This window comes from Chelonia mydas, chromosome 17 (genome assembly GCF_015237465.2).
Source record: "Chelonia mydas isolate rCheMyd1 chromosome 17, rCheMyd1.pri.v2, whole genome shotgun sequence".
In the NCBI taxonomy this organism is placed as follows: Eukaryota; Metazoa; Chordata; order Testudines; family Cheloniidae; genus Chelonia; species Chelonia mydas.
Genome location: NC_051257.2, coordinates 6620354 through 6640303, shown reverse-complemented (window position 1 = coordinate 6640303; position 19950 = coordinate 6620354). Strand labels below are relative to the sequence as shown.

The 19950-nt window shown below is 37.9% G+C and overlaps 1 protein-coding gene and 1 long non-coding RNA gene across 3 annotated transcripts in view; one reads left to right on the top strand and one right to left on the bottom strand.

The window, feature by feature from the left end:
• The window catches only part of APPBP2 (amyloid beta precursor protein binding protein 2), a 43789-nt gene that overhangs the window by 6820 nt on the left and 17019 nt on the right, over positions 1-19950 (bottom strand). For both annotated transcript variants that reach the window (XM_037880339.2, XM_043531387.1), the window contains exons 2-12: positions 19226-19314; positions 16736-16887; positions 15897-16020; positions 8289-8457; positions 6344-6433; positions 4820-4887; positions 4637-4742; positions 3582-3706; positions 3240-3325; positions 863-1053; positions 222-387 (exon numbers count right to left, since the gene is read on the bottom strand). In XM_037880339.2, coding sequence (XP_037736267.1) covers positions 222-387; positions 863-1053; positions 3240-3325; positions 3582-3706; positions 4637-4742; positions 4820-4887; positions 6344-6433; positions 8289-8457; positions 15897-16020; positions 16736-16887; positions 19226-19314 — 1366 coding nt within the window. The remainder of the gene's footprint in view (positions 1-221; positions 388-862; positions 1054-3239; positions 3326-3581; positions 3707-4636; positions 4743-4819; positions 4888-6343; positions 6434-8288; positions 8458-15896; positions 16021-16735; positions 16888-19225; positions 19315-19950) is intronic.
• Positions 12653-16022, top strand: LOC122463215. Its single transcript, XR_006286377.1, has 2 exons — positions 12653-12796; positions 15675-16022. It is a non-coding gene; the product is annotated as an uncharacterized LOC122463215 (long non-coding RNA).

Below are 19950 nucleotides of genomic sequence, written 5' to 3'. Positions count from 1 at the left end.
GTTTTGTAGCTACTGTTGACTGGGTTCTCATGGAACACTAAAATATATTGTCTGCCATTCAAGGTTAAGCATCATAGTTAGATTGAATCCACATATCGGTTATGCAAATGTATTGTATCAACATTCCTTTATTCATTTATACTTTTATTAACAAAGAGGCCTTTGTTTTACTCTATCATCATCATTGCTCAGTACAGTAATTTGTTCTAAAAATTACACACCGATTGCTATTGATCTCAGATAAAGCTTTTCTGCATTTTCATATTGATTCATGTCATAGTTATAGAGAGAAGCTAGATGTCCCACTGATAGGGCGACTTCATAATCTTCTTGACCAAGAAGCTGCTCCTTAATCTGAATTGCTTTGATGTGCATTTCTTCTGCTTCCTGAAAGATCCAAAACCACATAAATAAGCCATGACAGACATTACACCCCCCCACAAAAACAAAAAAGACAAGGATTCCCATACATCAGACATAAAAAGCAGCGGTATAAGTGACAGCTTATCTAGAGGATTCCATTACACTTATTCTACAAAAGGCTTGAAATGCAGTGGAGTCTGCAAAGGACTGGTAATCAGGATCTCCGGGCTCTGACACTGACTTGCTGTGTAAGAAAGTAGTTTTTATTAATATCTGTACAATACTTTGGAGAGGTGAAGCACTAAGTACTAGGAAATTTTTCCGTCTATGAAGGTAGCGCCCACAGTCAGGTTAAAACAATCAGAAGAACATTAAAAAATGGTAATACTCATCTATTACAATGGAATTGATAAGTTGTGCTGCCTTTAGAGCTACTTCTGTAAGAGCTACTGCTTTGTTTGTTTTTTAATTGAGAAATTTAATAGCCATCTGGTCCTACCTTAAATTTTCTCATTGACTGATAAAGTCTGCCCAGGTTGCCATAGTGTTTTGCTGTCTGTACGTTGAATTCCCCAAAGGCTTTTTTAGCTAACTGGAGTGAAGACAGGTGCAAATCGTGAGCTTCTTGAAGTAACCTCTGCTCAGTTTCCTTATTGTGACAGTCAATAGCAATCTCCTCCAGGATAAGTGCTGAATATGGAAGAGAAAAAAAATCATGTCCATGTGTTCTAGATGCACAGAGATATCAGCAATAGAAAGAAGAATCCCATAAGGTTATATTCACAACCCACCACCACATACAATTGAAGAGACTTTCAATCAAGCTTTGTGTTTCCTGTTAATTGTTTCCCATTAAGATATATGTTGCATTTTGTATCTGTTAGCTTTTCAAGTCCATGTGAAACTTAGCTAGAGGATTTATATTTTCAGAAATTTTTACAAGGGCTTATTTATACTTTACAAATATATCTTTGTGCTATAGACAGCATTTGAAATTAGTTTTGACAGGGGAGGCTAAAACCTAATACTTCAAAGCAAAACTGCGTGGGAAGAAAAAAAGTCGTTGAGGCGTTATAAGGAATACTGTATACAAAGACTCTTGTTTCCAGCAGTTCTTCAGTTATGGAAACCCCAGCAAATTAAGACTCTTCATAGAATTTGGGCCCGTACCATTAAGCCAGTTCACACATGGTAATGAATATTTGTAAGCGTCAGAGAGGACAGAAGAACTGGAATGGAGAGAGGAAGGCAATGGCTACAGGAAAGCACTACTAGAACTTATACCACTACAGAAGTAGTTGGTTTCTTTTATTACTTAAGAGTTGTGCAATGCAACTTTCTGATAATGTTCTCGATCCCCTCAAAGGCCGAAGGTCAGGCTAACTTATTCCTTAAGCCTCAGGCACAGCTTTCTACTAAGCCCATCAGTGCCACTGCCTGGTCAGACAGAAAGGGATACTAGACAAAAGAAAGAGGCATTTTCTCCCCTTTCCCCTGGGACTGTGAGGGATTCATCTGCAGTGCTCCCCACTCAGGACTGAAGTCCGTTTTTTTGGTTTAAAAAGAAAGCACTTAAGAGAGAAGTACCCCATCCAATAAGACAGTATATTTTCAGGTTCAAAACTTCTGCAGCCAGGAGACTATTTCATATATTTGTGAGGAAAAACAGCAACAGCCTCTCACATTGTGCATATATTCTAAGCTCCTCTTGGACTCCTGACATTCATCTTTTCGATTTTCACTCTTACATCCCTACCTCCCAGATTGTGCATCACTTCCTAAGACACAGAACCTCCTGTGGATACCTCCATTCTAACCTCTCATGCCCTCCCTTCAGCAACTACAGGGGTTGGTTACACTGAATAATAAGACGACAATATTAAGGAGAAGCATTACAATAAATTCGTTTTAATGCTACTGTCACAACAGTAGGTAACATCTTCCATATTATTGATGAAGTTTATTTTGTCTCCCTGACTGTAAGACGTAACTTTATTAGTACAGAATCTCTTCTCATCACTTGAAGTTGCCACAGTTCTAAATTTTTCCTGATCACTTCACAGTTTGGTTCTGTCTCCCCATGTATTTGCTTCCATCTGCAAATCTGATCACAGTTGCATTTACAACAAAAAAAAAATCTGGTAAAGTAATGAAGCAGCTGCAAAATGCAGAGAAGTACTTGCTTTTCTGCTTCAGTTAGTCAAAAGAAGCTTCTAGAAATCAAATGAGAGCTCTGAACTGGGCTGCACCTACTAAGAACCAGAACCATCACTGCTTGAAGACTGACAGTCACCATGTGACAAAAAACTGCTCCAGAGACCAACTGAAGTACTTAGTACACCACCAGTGGTATGCATACCACAGTTTGAGAACCACTGCGCTAAAACTAAACACTTGTTTCTAAAAAGAAAGATGAAACACTGCTAGGTGGTGGAGGACAAGGCCTCCATAGCACTGTCAGGCCAGATAGACAGACATATAAAACATCAAATTCAGATCACGCACATGGCAGAACATTGGACAACCTCTATACAACCTGGCTAACCCACCAGATAATTCCCTTTAAATCCACATAGAATTTGGCAATGAATTGATGTAGAATACTAGGAAAGCTATGAGTGTATAAACAATGGTGAAAATATAAGAAAAATTACCTGCATCTTTACTTTCTAGGAAAGGCTCTTTAAGATACAGTTTTTATTGCCAGACCAATTAATAGAATTGTTACTTGGTAGTGGGGGCAAGGAGGGGTGGGGGGAATATCAGTGTTACACTACCTCTATAGGACAACAGAAGTAAAATGCAATTCAATAACTGACGTCCACCAATAAGGCATTAAATTAACAATGCTCCAGTATTGTAACTGAACGGGCTACCTTTAACTCTCTTGGAAGAGGCCAAGAGAAGATGATCTTCAGGAAGAATGTGAGTGATAATGCCAATAGCACGTTCAGCATGGAATCTGAAACAAAAGTTCAAATACATATATTTTTGAATTAATTTTCTTATTCTCTAAAGTTTACTGGTCAAATCATCACCAAATAAAAAGGGATCTATAAAGTACGTGGACCCAATTTATACATTATAAGAATTAGAGATATTTAATTGGTTTCAAGAAACCTATTTGCAAACTATTTATAAAGTACATTTCTTCCCATTTACTGCACTAAATTAGGGACCAACATTTTCTCACTGCTTAAAACAACCACAGTACTCACAGTGCATTGTCAAATTTTCCAGAACTATACTGATGAACGTAAGAAGAATAAGCCAAGTCTTCATGAGCTGTAGCTACATGGATGTTTTTACCTCCAAACACTGACTGTCGGATATCAAGAGCTGTCTGAAATAGTCACAAGAAAAGCCCCTTACATTGTGAACATTTCCTGAATTTCTATCATGTTTCTAAATTTAAAGAACTACTAGCTCTCTACAGAAGATATCATTCTTACTGTGGCTTGGAAGTTTATAATTAAAGTGGGAATTCAATTGGTCTCTCTAAAAGTAAGGATACCTGAAAGACTAAATATAAAATGCTTATCTGAAAGTATAATTCAAGCTTCCAAGACAGGATAATTACATAAAGCTCTTTGCAAATAGACACCCTAAGAATTTTACTCTCTCTTTTTGTTAGGGTAATATAGTAAATGCACCTGCAAGGTTAGTTAGTTTATTTTTAAGGAAAAAAATAAAATGACTTCCTAGAACTTCCTTAACCAGTATTTCTACAACAGAAAAACTTAAACATACTCCACTTCAAGAACACTGTGCCAGCTTGTCTTAAATTATTGGGTATAATTTTTCACCAGATTAAGCTAAACTGAAATAAATCACTCAAACCAAAACGTGCGCACATGCACGTTACTTTACCTTTTAATATAGACATGAGCTAAGAAAGTTTGTGACTTGATTTACTTGAGAAGCAAATAAGTGACCGACACCAAAAAATACTATATATGAATATGATCATACCTATTTGACTAGTGACTTCTAGTTCAAAATATTAGCAAGTCAGAAAAAAGGGGTGCCAGCACGTGTGTGTGTGTGTATATACACACATTCCTACTGCAAAAAACAAACACTTAAAAATTGAAGAAAAAAAAATCTAAGAACTACAAGTTTCTGAAGTTATTTAAAAACAAAAATGAAAACACAAAACCAAACAACTAAATTCTCAGCTACCCCAGACAGATGTTACATGAGCACAAATGGAAATATTTGAATGTCTATCAACATTAAAAAGAGAACAAAGACACAGGAAACTGAAACTTACCTGATAAATTGCAACAGACTGGCATATATTATCTACGTTGAGCAAGTAAAATCCATAGTCTAATAGAGTGTCTGAATATTTTGGGTGTTTGGCTCCAAAATGCTCCCTTGGAAAGACAAAAATGTTAACAAGTGGCAGTAATGGAAGATAGTTTGAGATGGTATTTTCAGTAGTGTTACTTACCGTGCAAGATATACTGCATGCTTTATTAACTGTTCAGCTTTCTTAAATTCACGTTTTACAACACACGCCTAAAAAGACAGGAAATAAAGTTTACATGAGACTGTATTTTCAAAGCATGTCTGTTCTAGATATTAACTTATTCACCTACTAGTACCTTCAGTTTCAAAATATTCACCATGATTAAGGCTAAGATTTTGTCACGGATATTTTTAGTAAAAGTCATGGACACGTCACGGAAAAAAAGAAATATTCACGGAAGCCATGACCTGTCCCTAACTTTTACTAAGAATATTCCTGACAAAATGGGGATCTGCGGATCCCACACTACTTCAAGCGTGGCAGCTGTAGGGAGTAGGAGCTGCCTATAGCAGCTGGGGGCTGCAGGGTACCCTGCCGCCTGGAGCTCTGGGCATCCTGAGCTGCCCGCAGGAGGCTGGGAGCTCAGGGGTTCCTCCGCAGCAGCCCGGAGCTGCCTGCCATCCCTGGCGGCCAGGAGCTGGAGGGTTCTCCCATTGCACCACTGTTGGGAGCGGGGGGGTTCCCCCACTGCTGCCGGCGGCAGGGAGCTTCAGGGGCTGCCAGAGGTGGCGGGAGTACCCCACAGCTTCCTGCCCCAGCGGGCAGCAGAGGACTCTGCAGCTCCCAACCACCGCAGGCTGAAGTCACAAATTCCGTGATTTCCGCGACTAAATTGCAGCCTTAACCATGATTACTAAAGAATTCTGAAGTGAATTCGAGAAAGTCTTCCCAGACGCTACTTGCAATTATTTACAGGTAAACAAAAAGAGGAAGAAGAGAATATGGACACAGGAGGATTCTGTGCCCCCAACTTGTGAGTGGCAGAACAGCAACTGGGTGGGCAGGCAGTCTGTGTTGCCACATATGCCCACAATTTGCAGCACAAGGAGGCATAGCATGCAGGTGCAGAGCAATGGACACTGCTATTGAAGAATTTCTGGTCCCAGACGCACAACACACGCAGTGAATACCCTCAGGAATCAGCACTCGATACAGAAGAAACTGTTGCATTTCACCTACTTATGATAAGATAGGGGAGCAAGCCAACTCTCTACATCATCCACTCACTGCGTGGTGCTTGAGTGTGGTGTGCACTAAGTGTCCGTGTGGACCTTGTTGATGTGTACTGCTGACTAGGTAACTTTTAATGCACCTCAGGACTAAATAAATTACACACCAGCATGCCACACAGTAGGTGTATACACAGACTGGCCTGTAGATAATATTGTTCCTTAAGACAGCTATAACTCAGTTTTTCACAGCAGGAAGCTTAAAGTGTATCATTTCAAATGATGTGCTAAGTCTTCGCTGATCCAAAATTCAAGTAGTTGGTTTTAGGCACTAAATAGAAGTTGGCAAAGTAACTGGGCAAACAAGATAACATGCCACTGAACTGGAACAGGTTATCCAAGTGTTCTATATGCTTTAAAATATGTTAATTTAATATAAGCTTGGCTTAATAGATCTCATTTGTAACTATGCTACGAATCTGAACGTTAAATTCACCTTTGAAGCTTGTCTTAAGACATCCACCACTACTTTTACTGGCAAGCCAACTTTGATCTCCTTCATAGCTTCTATACACCACTTGTAAGCCTGCGGAATAAAAAGATATCAACATAATAAACTTTGAACTCAACTGTGCTGAAACATTAAGGAAATATAACTTGACCCTCATAATAAAAAAGACTGACTTTTTATAACACCTTTTGATTTAGGGATTAAATTGCTTTAAAGCTATTACTTAAGCCTGAATTCCGGAATATTTCTCTTTTTACAGCCAGGAGGAAAAAAAAAGAAAGAGAGGGATTAAATGACTTCCTTGAATTCATATAAGGAGTCAGTTTCAGAGTCAGGACCCCTGGGAGACTGTACAGTCCTGTACACTGTATCATGGCCCTGTACTGTTTTCTAAATAGACATTCTTTTTAGCAGGAAAAGGAACGAACACATACATCTTTGGTTCTACCTAGAAAGCCCAACAACAAACGTTTACTTACTTATACTTGGACAAATTTATTCAGAGATTAATTCTTAAAGTGTTTTCTAACATTTCAGCTTGAAAAATCTTAGATAAGCCTAATTTAAATTTTTAACTTTCCAGATAATGTTATCCTGCAGTAACATTACAAAGGATTACCTTGTTCAGGCAAGAGGAAAACGGTAATTTTTTATTGTTACGTCATGTTTACAATGCACATAATATTAGGACTTTCTGGTCAGGTTTAAAATATTTAGGAACTGAAAGCAGCCACAGGTTAATACAGTTTTACTGAAATCAGATTCACAGAATGGCTGCAACGAAATACTCTGCTTGTTCGGCTATTCTCATCCATAACGTCACGGCATTTTTTTGCAATATACAGCAGAACCGCAGAGTTACGAACACCTTGGGAATGGACGTTGTTCGTAACTCGGAAACGATCGTTGCTCTGAACAGAACATTGTGGTGGTTCTTTCAAAAGTTCACAACTGAACATTGACTTAATACAGCTTCGAAACTTTACTACGCAAAAACAAAATGCTGCTTTCCCTTTATTTTTTAAGTAGTTTACGTTTAACACAGTACTGTGCTGTATTTGCTTTTTTATCTCTGCTGCTGCCTGATTGTGTCCTTCCGGTTCCAAATGAGGTGTGTGGTTGACTGGTCAGTTCATAACTCTGAAGTTCTACTGTAGTTATTGGTGTAATTATTGTGAAATATGTACCACAAGAAATTACAGGCAAATGTGCATTTGGCTATAAGATACCAGATATACACAAGTATTAGAATAGCTTTTAAGAAAATGAGGAAGAGAAAAAAAAATAATTTAAAATGTCCTCAAATATAAAAATACATATTTCGGGAGTTTCTTCATTATGTTTGGTTTCAGAGTAGCAGCCGTATTAGTCTGTATTCGCAAAAAGAAAAGGAGTACTTGTGGCACCTTAGTTAGTCTCTAAGGTGCCACAAGTACTCATTTTCTTTTTTCATTATGTTTATGTATTTCTTAAAGCCAAGTCATTTTCATTATTTGGAGCAACCACTTTTGAAATTGTATAAAACAGCATGACAGTTTTCTGTATGTTACCAGTACTTCCGGGTTTGTAGTTCAGGCAAGAGTTTGATAAAACAATGGGAGTTTTACTTTACTAACTAAAGTGACATTGGTCCCCTTGTGGTTCATGTTAATTGATAAAAATAAAGTATACCATCAGAGAATCTAATGTGTATCAGTGCCCACTACCATACCAAGGACTGTTCTAACAGTCTATCGCAAATAGCAAAGGAAATACAAAAAAAACCTCGGTAAACAAAATATTTGTCTGTTAATCCCTCTCTCACACACACATCCTGGTTTGTTCAGAAGTCTTTGTCAGAAAACGAGCCCAGACTACCCACAGAGTCAGTGACGAGGAATCTTAACAGGGTTAATGACAACTCCCCTAAAGACAAAACACCACCACTCACCTCATCATAGTGGCTCTTTGCAAAGAGCAGTGCACACAGCTCCCCATAAAGTGCTGCTTTGTTTGCCTTTTGACCATGTTTTGCAAGTTTGTCCATATAAGACTGAGCTTGTTTGAATGTTTCTTCTCCCAAGTGGTATTTGCAGTTGCCATTTCGAACATGCAGCAATCTGAGGAAAATATATTAAAATGGTCTTGCAACAGTTTATACTATTTCTAAATAGTTTTCCATAATTGACTTCAATGTACAGCAGTATCAAAGATCTGTAATCTGATATCCTAATTATACCAGGGTTGAGCTATTGTCACCTCACAAAATTATGCCTCCTTTGAATCCAGTGCTGCCAAAGAAATATCAGACAGTGTTCTAACAGTAGTGCTCTGCAATGCCATATTTTCTGTTGACTCTTACAAAACAATTTTTACTGTTCGTATGTCTTAGATATATCAACAAATGCTTCAGATTTTAAAAACATTCAAACAATTGGGCCTTTTTTTGTATCCTTAATAAAATCCATTCTGCCCGACACTTATACAACTATCTCCATCACCACAGTTCTGTGTTGAAGCAAAAACTATTTGCTAATTTTTTTTGCCTCTCCACATCCGAAACCTCTCTACTCTCTCTACAAATGTATCCAATCCTTATTTTAAACAGCACTGTAACTCTCAAACATACACATGGAAATTATTCTCCCAGAGGCTTACATCACATCCCTGACACATGTGAAACCATATTCATTTGAAAGATAAATTCCCTGTCTGGAAAGGCAGGGATGACAATGTTGTTTGGTCTTGATTTGAGCTTTGTGTCAAACATGCCCATAACAGCGCACTGCTGCCTTTGAGTGCATATTATAATAGTGATAATAATCTTCACTATACTGGAAGAAGTCTCATCTCACTCAAATAGATAAAAGAATAACTTATCCTTAATTGCTATGATCATAGTTGCTCTAGAAATACATTAGCAAAGTAGATAATGCTTTGTATTCCAAATATTATTAAGTGTTTCCAGAGGAGCATGTCTATGAGTTTGGAGAAGATAGGTTAACAGTGGAAGCTACTGAAAAGTACACCGAGTTACATAGGACCCTATATTTAGGGAACTTTTCCTACCAAATAAAAGGAGTTTAAATGTACTTACAACAACAACAACAAAATCTATCTAGTAATGTCAAGTCTGAATTCTTACTCTCTAAGCTGTTGGGAGGTGGAAGAATTATGTAATTGTTTGTCCTGCCTGGCCAGCAATTGTTACTAAATGGCTATAAAAAGAAAAAATAGGAGTACTTGTGGCACCCTAGAGACTAACAAATTTATTTGAGCATAAGCTTTCATGAGCTACAGCTCACTTCATCAGATGCATGCAGTGGAAAATACAGTGGGGAGATTTTATATACACAGAGAACATGAAACAATGAGTGTTACCATACACACTGTAACAAGAGTGATCGGGTAAGGTGAGCTATTAGCAGCAGGAGAGGAAAAAAAAAAAAAAGCCTTTTGTAGGCTCAAGGTGGGCCATTTTCAGCAGTTGACAAGAACGTCTGAATAAACATGGGGAAATAGTTTTACTTTGTGTAATGACCCATCCGATCCCAGTCGTTATTCAAGCCTAATGTAATGGTGTCCAGTTTGCAAATTAATTCCAATTCAGCAGTCTCTCATTGGAATCTGTTTTTGAAGTTTTTTTGTTGAAGAATTGCAACTTCTAGGTCTGTAATCGAGTGACCAGAGAGATTGAAGTGTTCTCCGACTGGTTTTTGAATGTTATAATTCTTGCCTTCTGATTTGTGTCCATTTATTCTTTTACGTAGAGACTGTCCAGCTTGGCCAATGTACATGGCAGAGGGCATTGCTGGCACATGATGGCATATATCACATTGGCAGATGTGCAGGTGAATAAGCCTCTGATAGTGTGGCTGATGTGATTAGGCCCTATGATGGTGTCCCCTGAATAGATATGTGGACACAGTTGGCAACGGGCTTTGTTGCAAGGATAGGCTCCTGGGTTAGTGTTTTTGTTGTGTGGTGTGTGGTTGCTGGTGAGTACTTGCTTCAGGTTGGGGGGCTGTCTGTAAGCAAGGACTGGCCTTTCTCCCAAGATCTGAGAGAGTGATGGGTCGTCCTTCAGGATAGGTTGCAGATCCTTGATGATGCGCTGGAGAGGTTTTAGTTGGGGGCTGAAGGTGACGGCTAGTGGCGTTCTGTTATTTTCTTTGTTGGGCCTGTCCTGTAGTAGGTGACTTCTGGGAACTCTTCTGGCTCTGTCAATCTGTTTCTTCACTTCAGCAGGTGGGTACTGTAGTTGTAAGAATGCTTGATAGAGATCTTGTAGGTGTTCGTTTTTGTCTGAGGGGTTGGAGCAAATGCGGTTGTATCGTAGAGCTTGGCTGTAGACGATGAATCGTGTGGTGTGGTCTGGATGAAAGCTGGAGGCATATAGGTAGGAATAGCGGTCAGTAGTTTCCGGTATCGGGTGGTGTTTATGTGACTGTTGCTTATTAGCACTGTGGTGTCCAGGAAGTGGATCTCGTGTGGACTGATCCAGGCTGAGGTTGATGGTGGGATGGAAATTGTTGAAATCATGGTGGAATTCCTCAAGGGCTTCTTTTCCATGGGTCCAGATGATGAAGATGTCATCAATGTAGCGCAAGTAGAGTTGCGGCATTAGGGGACGAGAGCTGAGGAAGCGTTGTTCTAAGTCGGCCATAAAAATGTTGGCATACTGTGGGGCCATGCGGGTACCCATAGCAGTGCCGCTGATTTGAAGGTATACATTGTCCCCAAATGTGAAATAATTATGGGTGAGGACAGTCACAAACTTCAGCCACCAGGTTTGCCGTGACATTATCGGGGATACTGTTCCTGACGGCTTGTAGTCCATCTTTGTGTGGCATGTTGGTGTAGAGGGCTTCTACATCCATAGTGGCCAGGATGGTGTTATCAGGAAGATCACCGATGGACTGTAGTTTCCTCAGGAAGTCAGTGGTGTCTCGAAGATAGCTAGGAGTGCTGGTAGCGTAGGGCCTGAGGAGGGAGTCTACATAGCCAGACAATCCTTCTGTCAGGGTGCCAATGCCTGAGATGATTGGGCGTCCAGGATTTCCAGGTTTATGGATCTTGGGTAGCAGATAGTATCAGAAGGGTAGTCGCGTTAGTCTGGATCTGTAAAAGCGGCAAAGAGTCCTGTGGCACCTTATAGACTAATAGATGTACTGGAGCATAAGTTTTCGTGGGTGAGTACCCGCTTCGTCGGATGCATGTAGTGGAAATTTCCAGAGGCAGGTATAAATATGCAAGCAAAAATCAGGCTAGGGATAATGAGGTTAGTTCAATCAGGGAGGATGAATAAAACAAAAGATGTGAATTAAAAAATTTATTTTGGGTGCTTGTCTACCAGTAGACATTTATTTCAGAATGAAAGTGACTAGAGACAATTTACTTACAGTGAACCAAACTCAAAATAACAGAAGATGAAGAACTCCTAGAAATTATGCATATTAACTCTGCTTCACTTAAAACAGTAACCTCCTATATTCATATGGTACTTTTAAAAGAGCTCGAGTGTTTGCGTAAGATATCTCCCAGCTCTCCCCATCAGAACGTCAGTGTCCGTAAGCGCTAAAATTAAGCTATTTGCAGTGTCACTCTAAAACCTGTCTCCTGATCAAATAAAAGGTATTACCTCACTCACCTTGGTCTCTTTAAGACTAAGTTACTCTGTTACAAAGGCATAGAAAAACATTTAATAAATTTAACATTTAGTTTAGGAAAAATCAAAGTTCAGATAAAATAAAGTAAAACTTTCATCTGAAATCCTGAAGGCAGGTGAATTTAGCAAGAAAACTAAGCAGATATTCAAAATATCATCATAATGTTGCACTGCATTTACAGAAATATATGTATACAATTCCTACTATAAGCAACAATGAACTATAATCAATTATTAGAACAAGGAAGAAAATGCAACTTTGCACCACTGAATCAGCACTTTAGTTTAACAGTCAACAACAGACTGCTGCAGGAAGGACACTGCAGTGACATAGTCCTCAATCTGGCAACGTCACCTTATGCATCAGCAAGGCACAAAGCCAGCTAAAGGAAAAATAAAAAGCTGTTATCCAAAATGAGATGGGAATCTTACAGGACAATAATTTCAGTTGATCCAGTGTTAGAATGTTGTTACCACATGTACCATGCAATCTAATCAGATGTGAATATTTGCTCAGGTAAACATAATTAAGGAATATGATGCACAAATAGCAAAGTCAATTAATTTTGAAAAGTTACTGGGGTTGTGTGCGCATAAGATACAGCAAGGCATGGTGTTCCAAGAACTTAAAAGTTCCTGTTCTGGTATGTCGTCAGGTTCTACTATAGGACAAGAAAAAACTTTAAATCTGGAGTCACATGATCTGCTGTGGTGAGTCAACTTCTGTTAGTGCATCTAAACCAGTGTCTGGCCACAGGCAATAACCAATAATCTGGAAGCTTCAGTCAAAGGTAATAAATCCTTTTAATATACCAAATTTTGTAATTTGATCTAATTGTGTGTGACTGTGTAAATCCCTACCAAAAGCCTGGGATTTTAGAAGATCAAGTACTGAACTAGAATAAGATGCCTTAGGACATTTGAGAGTACCTCCAAAGCTTATACTTGTGACCTTTTGAATGTCTGGCTTACTAGCCTCTTGAAAATAGTTCAAAAAAAATTGTTTTGTCAAATAAAATCAAAGAAAAACATTACCTGGGCATGCACACACCCCTTTTTTGGACATTTAGGCAACAGTAAGTACTAGCAGATAAAAGTGGAATAATTACAGCAATTTGAAAAGTTAGCAGAAGATTGAACCAAAGAAGAGGAAATGGGAGGTCCGGATCAACTGGCTATGCTACGTAGTTTAGCATATAATATATATGCTCCTTTTGGTTTGTTTTCATGCAGGTGAGAGAGGAAGAAAGTGTGTATCACAGCAATAAATAAATTATGTTTTCTGTTTGTTGTTCATAGTAATTTACTGCAGCTATTGCCAATAGTTCTAATACATGTGGTAAGCAAACTCCACGCAGTACTTCAAAGTAATGCAAGACCATATTTCTTGAATATTTTTAAACATTATGTTATTTATAATATCCTGTGTAAAAAGCCCAAACTTGAAAACCAATTCCAATGGGACTTGATATACTTTATTTAGATACCCTTTTTGTTCCTTACTTAGGTGCGTAGGCTTAAGTTCCTCACTTTTATCTACATTTTTCAGCATTAATCTTTCCCAGAAACTTCATTCGAGCTGTTGTCCCGAAACAGGTATCGCTGGCTGTCCTAGATAACAGGCCAGCAGTCTAGATGTTTTCTGTCACAAAACCATGTTCAGCTGCTAACCCTCTTGCTGAGTAATGAGGCAAACTTGTGTCATGTTTGCATTGTTTGCTCTTTAAGGTGGTGACCACATTTGTACTTAACTTGCCTATGACATTTCTAGGTGCTCAAAAAATAAATAAGTAACAGTTTTTCCCAAGACACTGGTGAGGAGTTCAGAGCATCTTTCTATTTTAATGCAATTGTATTTTTACAGGGTATTCATATCTGTGTCTTCCTTACACATCCTCCCTGACTAGCAAGGATTATTAATTTTGCAGCCATGTTTCTGTAGTTTGAAATTCTTTGCTTCTTACGTTGAGAACAAATTAAGTTGAGAAGGTTCCAGGTTCTGTGTACACCTTCTCACAGAGATTTGTAGAGAAATCTTTCCTTTTGCGACTGAACAAGATCGTGCCCACTGTCTCCAATGAGAAGTAGATATGGAGGCTGAGAGAAACAGCAAAACTTTGTTCTATATTTAAACATATTTGGTTTCCTTGAAAACCTTTTGTAGGCACAATATGGCAATTAGACTGAACAAGTTAAAACTTGGTAAAAAACAGCCTTGTGATCATAGAGTTTGCAAAGAACAAAGCTACATACTCTTTTGTAAGGCTTTACACCCCTAGGGTTAGTCTTCGAGTCATGTCATTTGCTCAGGTTCACCAAGAACGCCCTGCCTATAGTAATTTTGCAGTGAACTGTGAAGGTCAATTGCAAAAAGCTGTGTACAAGTAATCTTATATTTAAAGTATGGGAAAGGTGAAGTAACTAGTGACATGTTATTAAAAACTGGCACAGATCATATTCCAAAATTTTCAGACGACCAGAAGCCACTTTTAGGAGACTGGTGTCAAATTTGTCTGCAATATACCTGGGAGATTTGAAGGCAAGATTTGATTAAATTTTCTTTTTTTAAAAAAAAAAAACTTAAAAAATCCAACTTCTTTCTAATATACAGGCACAGTGGTAAGAGCAGGGAATTCTGCAGTGCAAAGCGATCAAATTGTAACACCAACTAATTTACTTGAATGTCTCATGCCTTTGAAGTTGTGTGTAGTTATTTCTCTGCCCCCCCACCCCTCCCAAAAGGATTTTTAGAATTATTTCTTGTTTTTAGCATTTGTAAAAAGGGCTTCTTGGCGTGGCTATTTGATAGGTCTGCAATTTGAACTGCCTATTGTGTTTTTTTTATTGTTTGTTGTATGGCTGAACATAAAGAACTGTTTCCTCTCATATGCTTCTGATCAAGGGACTTCATTTTGAAAGCTAAGGGCCTGACTGCACTGTAAGAACCATAGTTGTCTCCATGTTAACCAACATGTTTAAGGACATCCATATTGTAATATACGTTTGGGTTTTTGTTGCTAACATGAAAGGAAAACATGATTCTAGAATTGTGTGGGTTCTGATACTGTTCTCTAATATGGAGAGGCGTTGTTTTGCTGTCCACACAAGCAATAAAAAAAACAAAAAAAAAAACCACAAAACCAAAAACCATGTCCTGGCATACAACTTTGCTAGTGCATAGTTATTCTTGCAGCACAGAGAGACTAACTGCACATTCTTTTGCTAGTTTAGCACTGGCCTTTCAGTACTTCTTGAATTGAAAACTACTGAAGCGGAGTCCAACCGATGAGACATACATAGTTTCCTGGTGTTGGCTGTAATGTGCTAAGTGTTGTGATACATTATACACGTAATGGTAATACAAATAAACATGACACGTTATTTAATATCTTTGATAATCCTCTAGCTATCTAGAGAAAAATAGTACCATCCCTTGCATTATTTATGGTGAGAACCACGGACCAAACAGTTAGTAGGCAGAGAAACTCCAGATTTGAAGGACAGAGCCTCATGGAATTTCCAGCAGATTTTTTTCTGTTTTCTGTAGAATCTAACCTTCATTAAAAAACATCGGTCCCTTTAAGACCTTTCAGAATATAAACGGATACAATGTTAACTCAGAAATCTAAGTCTACAATGCTAACTTTTCCACTATTGACCATTTATCAGAAATAACCAGGCAATGTATTTATCCATCACTTTTGAAAGCCATGGTGGATATTGCCACAAGGAGCAGTTGGACAGCTGGTTGCTATCAAAGAACTCAGGGACGTAAAGACCAAAAAGAAAAACTCGCAGTAAGACGCTTTCAGAACTCTTCAACATAAACAAGACCTAAAATTTACAATAAATTATGCAACAGGACTCAAAGTAGTTCAAGTCCAAGCTTACCTTACGCTACATTCTACTGCACGACACCAGTGAGGCATCTCATCATGAAGGGAACACAACTGATGGCAGGAACTGAACACTTTCTCAGCGTCACTGTACCAGCCAGCATCTGATAGGAACCCTCCTGGAAATTCAAGACCAAACAAACCTTTGGACACCATTCAATCGTAAAAGATTAATTTTTCTTAATTGGAAAGCTTGTGAAATTTGTACTAATATGCCTTTTCACTGCAGATTAAGAGTAAAAGAACAGGAGGAAGTGGGTATCCAGTTCCCAAATTAAGATATAGGAAGTCAGTGCTACCATAATTTGGAGACAGGATGACCTTGCAGTGACATGTTACTACATCACTTTACAAAGAAATATCGTGAGGTTCTATTCATATTATGGGGATTCTGTTGGGTTCAGCAACAGTCCTTGGTTTGAAGGGGATGAAATGTAAATGTGAAAGGATTCATCTTCAATCAAAATATAACTTATTGGTATTATGTATATTTCTCTCCCTCAGTTTTTTGTCAAAAATATATATTAAATTAACCAAAAGTTTTCACGTTGTGTAAATATCATATCTACCAAATTTCTAATCCCTTCTGTGTATTTAAAAGGGTGTTGTTTAAAAACAGCTCCACTGAATCAGAACCTGACCAGAAAAAAATATACGTATATTTATATATATAAAATATATTTTAGAAATGTTTCAAACTCCAAACCCATGTCTAAATGGGATCTTCTAAAGATGTTCTAAAATACTTTATTTTATTCTTTTATGCCTTTAATTCAAGTTTAATTTAAGCTAAAGCATCATAGTTAAATGGCCTTGTACTTCATCACCACTTACCTAAAACAAAACCAATCTGGATTGCTTTGTCTTTTACATCAGAGTCTGATTCTGCTATGTAGGAGCACCATCTACTGAATGAATAGGCCAGCACAGAAGCAACTTTTACTCCATGATCCATCAGAGCCTGAAAACAGTGATGAAGCAAGTGTCTGAAAGGAAAGAAAACAGTATTTTTTTAATATGTAATAAAAAAACCTCCTAAGTATTCCAGTGAGTTATTTTTTTAATATTACATACTCAAGTCAAATACTAAAAAAAAAAAAAAAAAAAAAAAAAAAAAATCTAAAACCCCCTGAAGATAGTGCCCAGACCCATCTACCTCAAGACCAGTAGTATACAGTTGTTGCATTGTACATTACAAAGTGGATTTATACAGTTCCGGAAACAGTGCAGCGTATTTTAAAAACAGAAGCCACCTACACACGCCATTAAAAACAGCCAACAAAATTTAAAAACAGATTTTAAAACAGGAAATGATCCATCATTCTGAATTTCAACCAAAAGCCAATTTCACAGATGTGAAACATATTCGGAAGCCTGTTTCCAAAGTTCTTAATTAAAACTGTGTAGAAACCAATAGTAAAAGGAGGTTATTCAGAGTCTAAGACCAGGAAAATACAATAAGAAGAAAGGTGATAGCTTTTTAAAAAGCTAGTGCTTATTCTGGATTCAGAGGAGAATACAGCCCAGTTACAAGTCTAACACAATGGGACTGTCAGAGAGATGGAGTTCCTCAGCTTGAGAAGTTTTTCCTATTATTTTGGCAGACAATCACACAGGCATATAGGGACAGATCCTTTATACATTTGCTATATTCTTACTGGTCTGATTTAAGGGTTTCAAAAAGGATGAAGCTGAACTTGCATTTAGCCTTTTAATACAACATATGTTCTGTGGGGTAAAAAAAACTGGAGCATTGCAGCCACAGATCTTTTCAGCATAACATTGGAGGGTTGCCAAAGCCCCCACAGGATTCATGTCTAGCATATTTTAGTTAAGTAAAACTAACGGAAAATTCATATGGGGGACAAATGCTACAAAGATTTTAATGGCTTTACCCATTTACCTAAAAACTAAGAGATGTGACAGAAACAGTGATCTGGAATTCAAAAGCCCTTCTGTGAAGTTGGAGTGGAGTTCTACTGTTCATCAGTAAAATATGAGACCATAGAGGAGGGGCACATTCTTCAAATTTAAGACCAGGAGTGAAGCATAAGAGCTGAACACCCAGGTAAAATGCAGACATATTTAAGCTCTGAAGAATGGCATAAAAGTCAGTTTATTTGTAGTAATTTTATACCGTGCTAAAGACCAGCTGGTCCATAAAATTAGATTAGTTTTAAAGGTGTGTGTGTGTGTGTCTGTATTACACACCCAGTGTATCGGTGCATTTCTTTGTTTGGTATCACATACTGGTCTTATTTTTCTACATTTTTACCTATCCCCTCTAAATGGTAATTAGATTAATTTAACACATGTACCTTTCATTGAACCCTCTGCTGCCTTGTGAAGCATTGCAATGTAATTTTAAAGGGAATGTTAAAAAAAAAAGTGACAACCCTAACTGTGATCTGCCCTAGGCATCATGTTCTGTTTTAGCCATTACTTAAAACCGGCAATCGGGAAGTTTCGCTGTGTCCTGAATGATATAAACGTAGTGACAATGGAACAGCGTATTTTTTGGTGTGGGGAAAGGGAGGAAGAAGATTTTATTTATTGATATTTTGGGTCATTTACAACAAGACATTACAATTACATCGCCCTGTCATGTATAGGTATCCGTTGTAATGCAGAATTAACAAGGTTAATTAAGATATAACAATACATGGTCAGTGTAGAATATCAACAACATTCCCTTTTTTTCCTGAAGTATTTAAACACAACCCTAACACAGGGTGTGTTTGTCTATCTAGCGACACACCCACCCATTTATATTCTCTTCTTTTGGCAGGGGGGTGGCGGGGGGGCGGAGAAAGCTGGATGTGTTCTGGGGGGCAAAGGGGAGAGTCTCAGAATAGAAAACTGAATTTCCACCTTTCTCCCAAGATATATCAATCAACTGTTTCAAAATACCCAAGAGGGCTTAGCCCACTTCAGGAATGGCTTGGAAAGTCAGTTATTTCAATACATGAAATTTTGCCTCTATAGCCTGGCAACAATAGAAACCAGGCAAAGTAATGTAATGTCAGCTTTAAAGTCTTGCTAGCCACGCCAACCTCTAGGTACACATTTAGACCATTTTTGGCTTTAGAAAGATTAGGGAAATACCTTGCCAGGATTAAAATCAGATTTTCTTTAGAACCCCTGATATACTCAACTCCTAAAATGTAGAGAGTCATAGATGAATGTGTGTACTAGAAAGTAGCTATGGAAAAGATACAGATATGAATAGTTCAAGAACATTTTTTGTGTAATTTTTCCAAAAAAATGGGATTAAAACAAGACAGAAAAATGAAATGTGATTGAGCAATAATTTAAGATGGTTACCTTTTATCTAAAGCTCGTAACACCTTTGCAAAAACTTCTAGTTCACAAAATTCACTACCCAACTGGCATAAGCGACCTTGTTGGTAAAGCTGGAAGAAGCAAAAAAATTGAAAAAAGTTTAAAATTATGAAATCTACTAAACATTTTCTGAATAGTAAAACAGATATTTTACATTAATAGTAAAATATTATTCTAAAATCTTTACTTGCCACATCACCTGTGAACTACAGCGGACTAACTAGAACAAGGGTAAATAATCACAAGGGAGAGTTCAGTTACCAACAAACAATAACGTGCTATCGCTGTATTCTGTAGAAAAACAGACGTAAAGTTTCAAGGAAAGAGATAAGGTGGATAGTAAGTCACAAAAGGAGTTATCCAGCACTCTGTTCTAAAACATCCAATATGCCCTATTGTCCTTGCTGTCATTCCTTTATTGAACCAGTTATGGCCACAAAGATACCAGTTCACTGGGCAACACAGTATATACAGTTGATCACACAACTGCACCATTCACACTTACAGTGGGGGCTAGCTAGGTGGAACAGGGGGATCCACCTAGGTACCCTGAAGCATTAGAATGGTTTTCAAATCTCAAAATTCAATTATAAATCCCAGCACATTGCTTTTGAAATGCCATATGAAAGAAGATCACACACGAATGCAGTCAGCCAACAAATCAGTAAGCTTATTTAAAAATGATTACCAATTCCTTTGATTCCCAA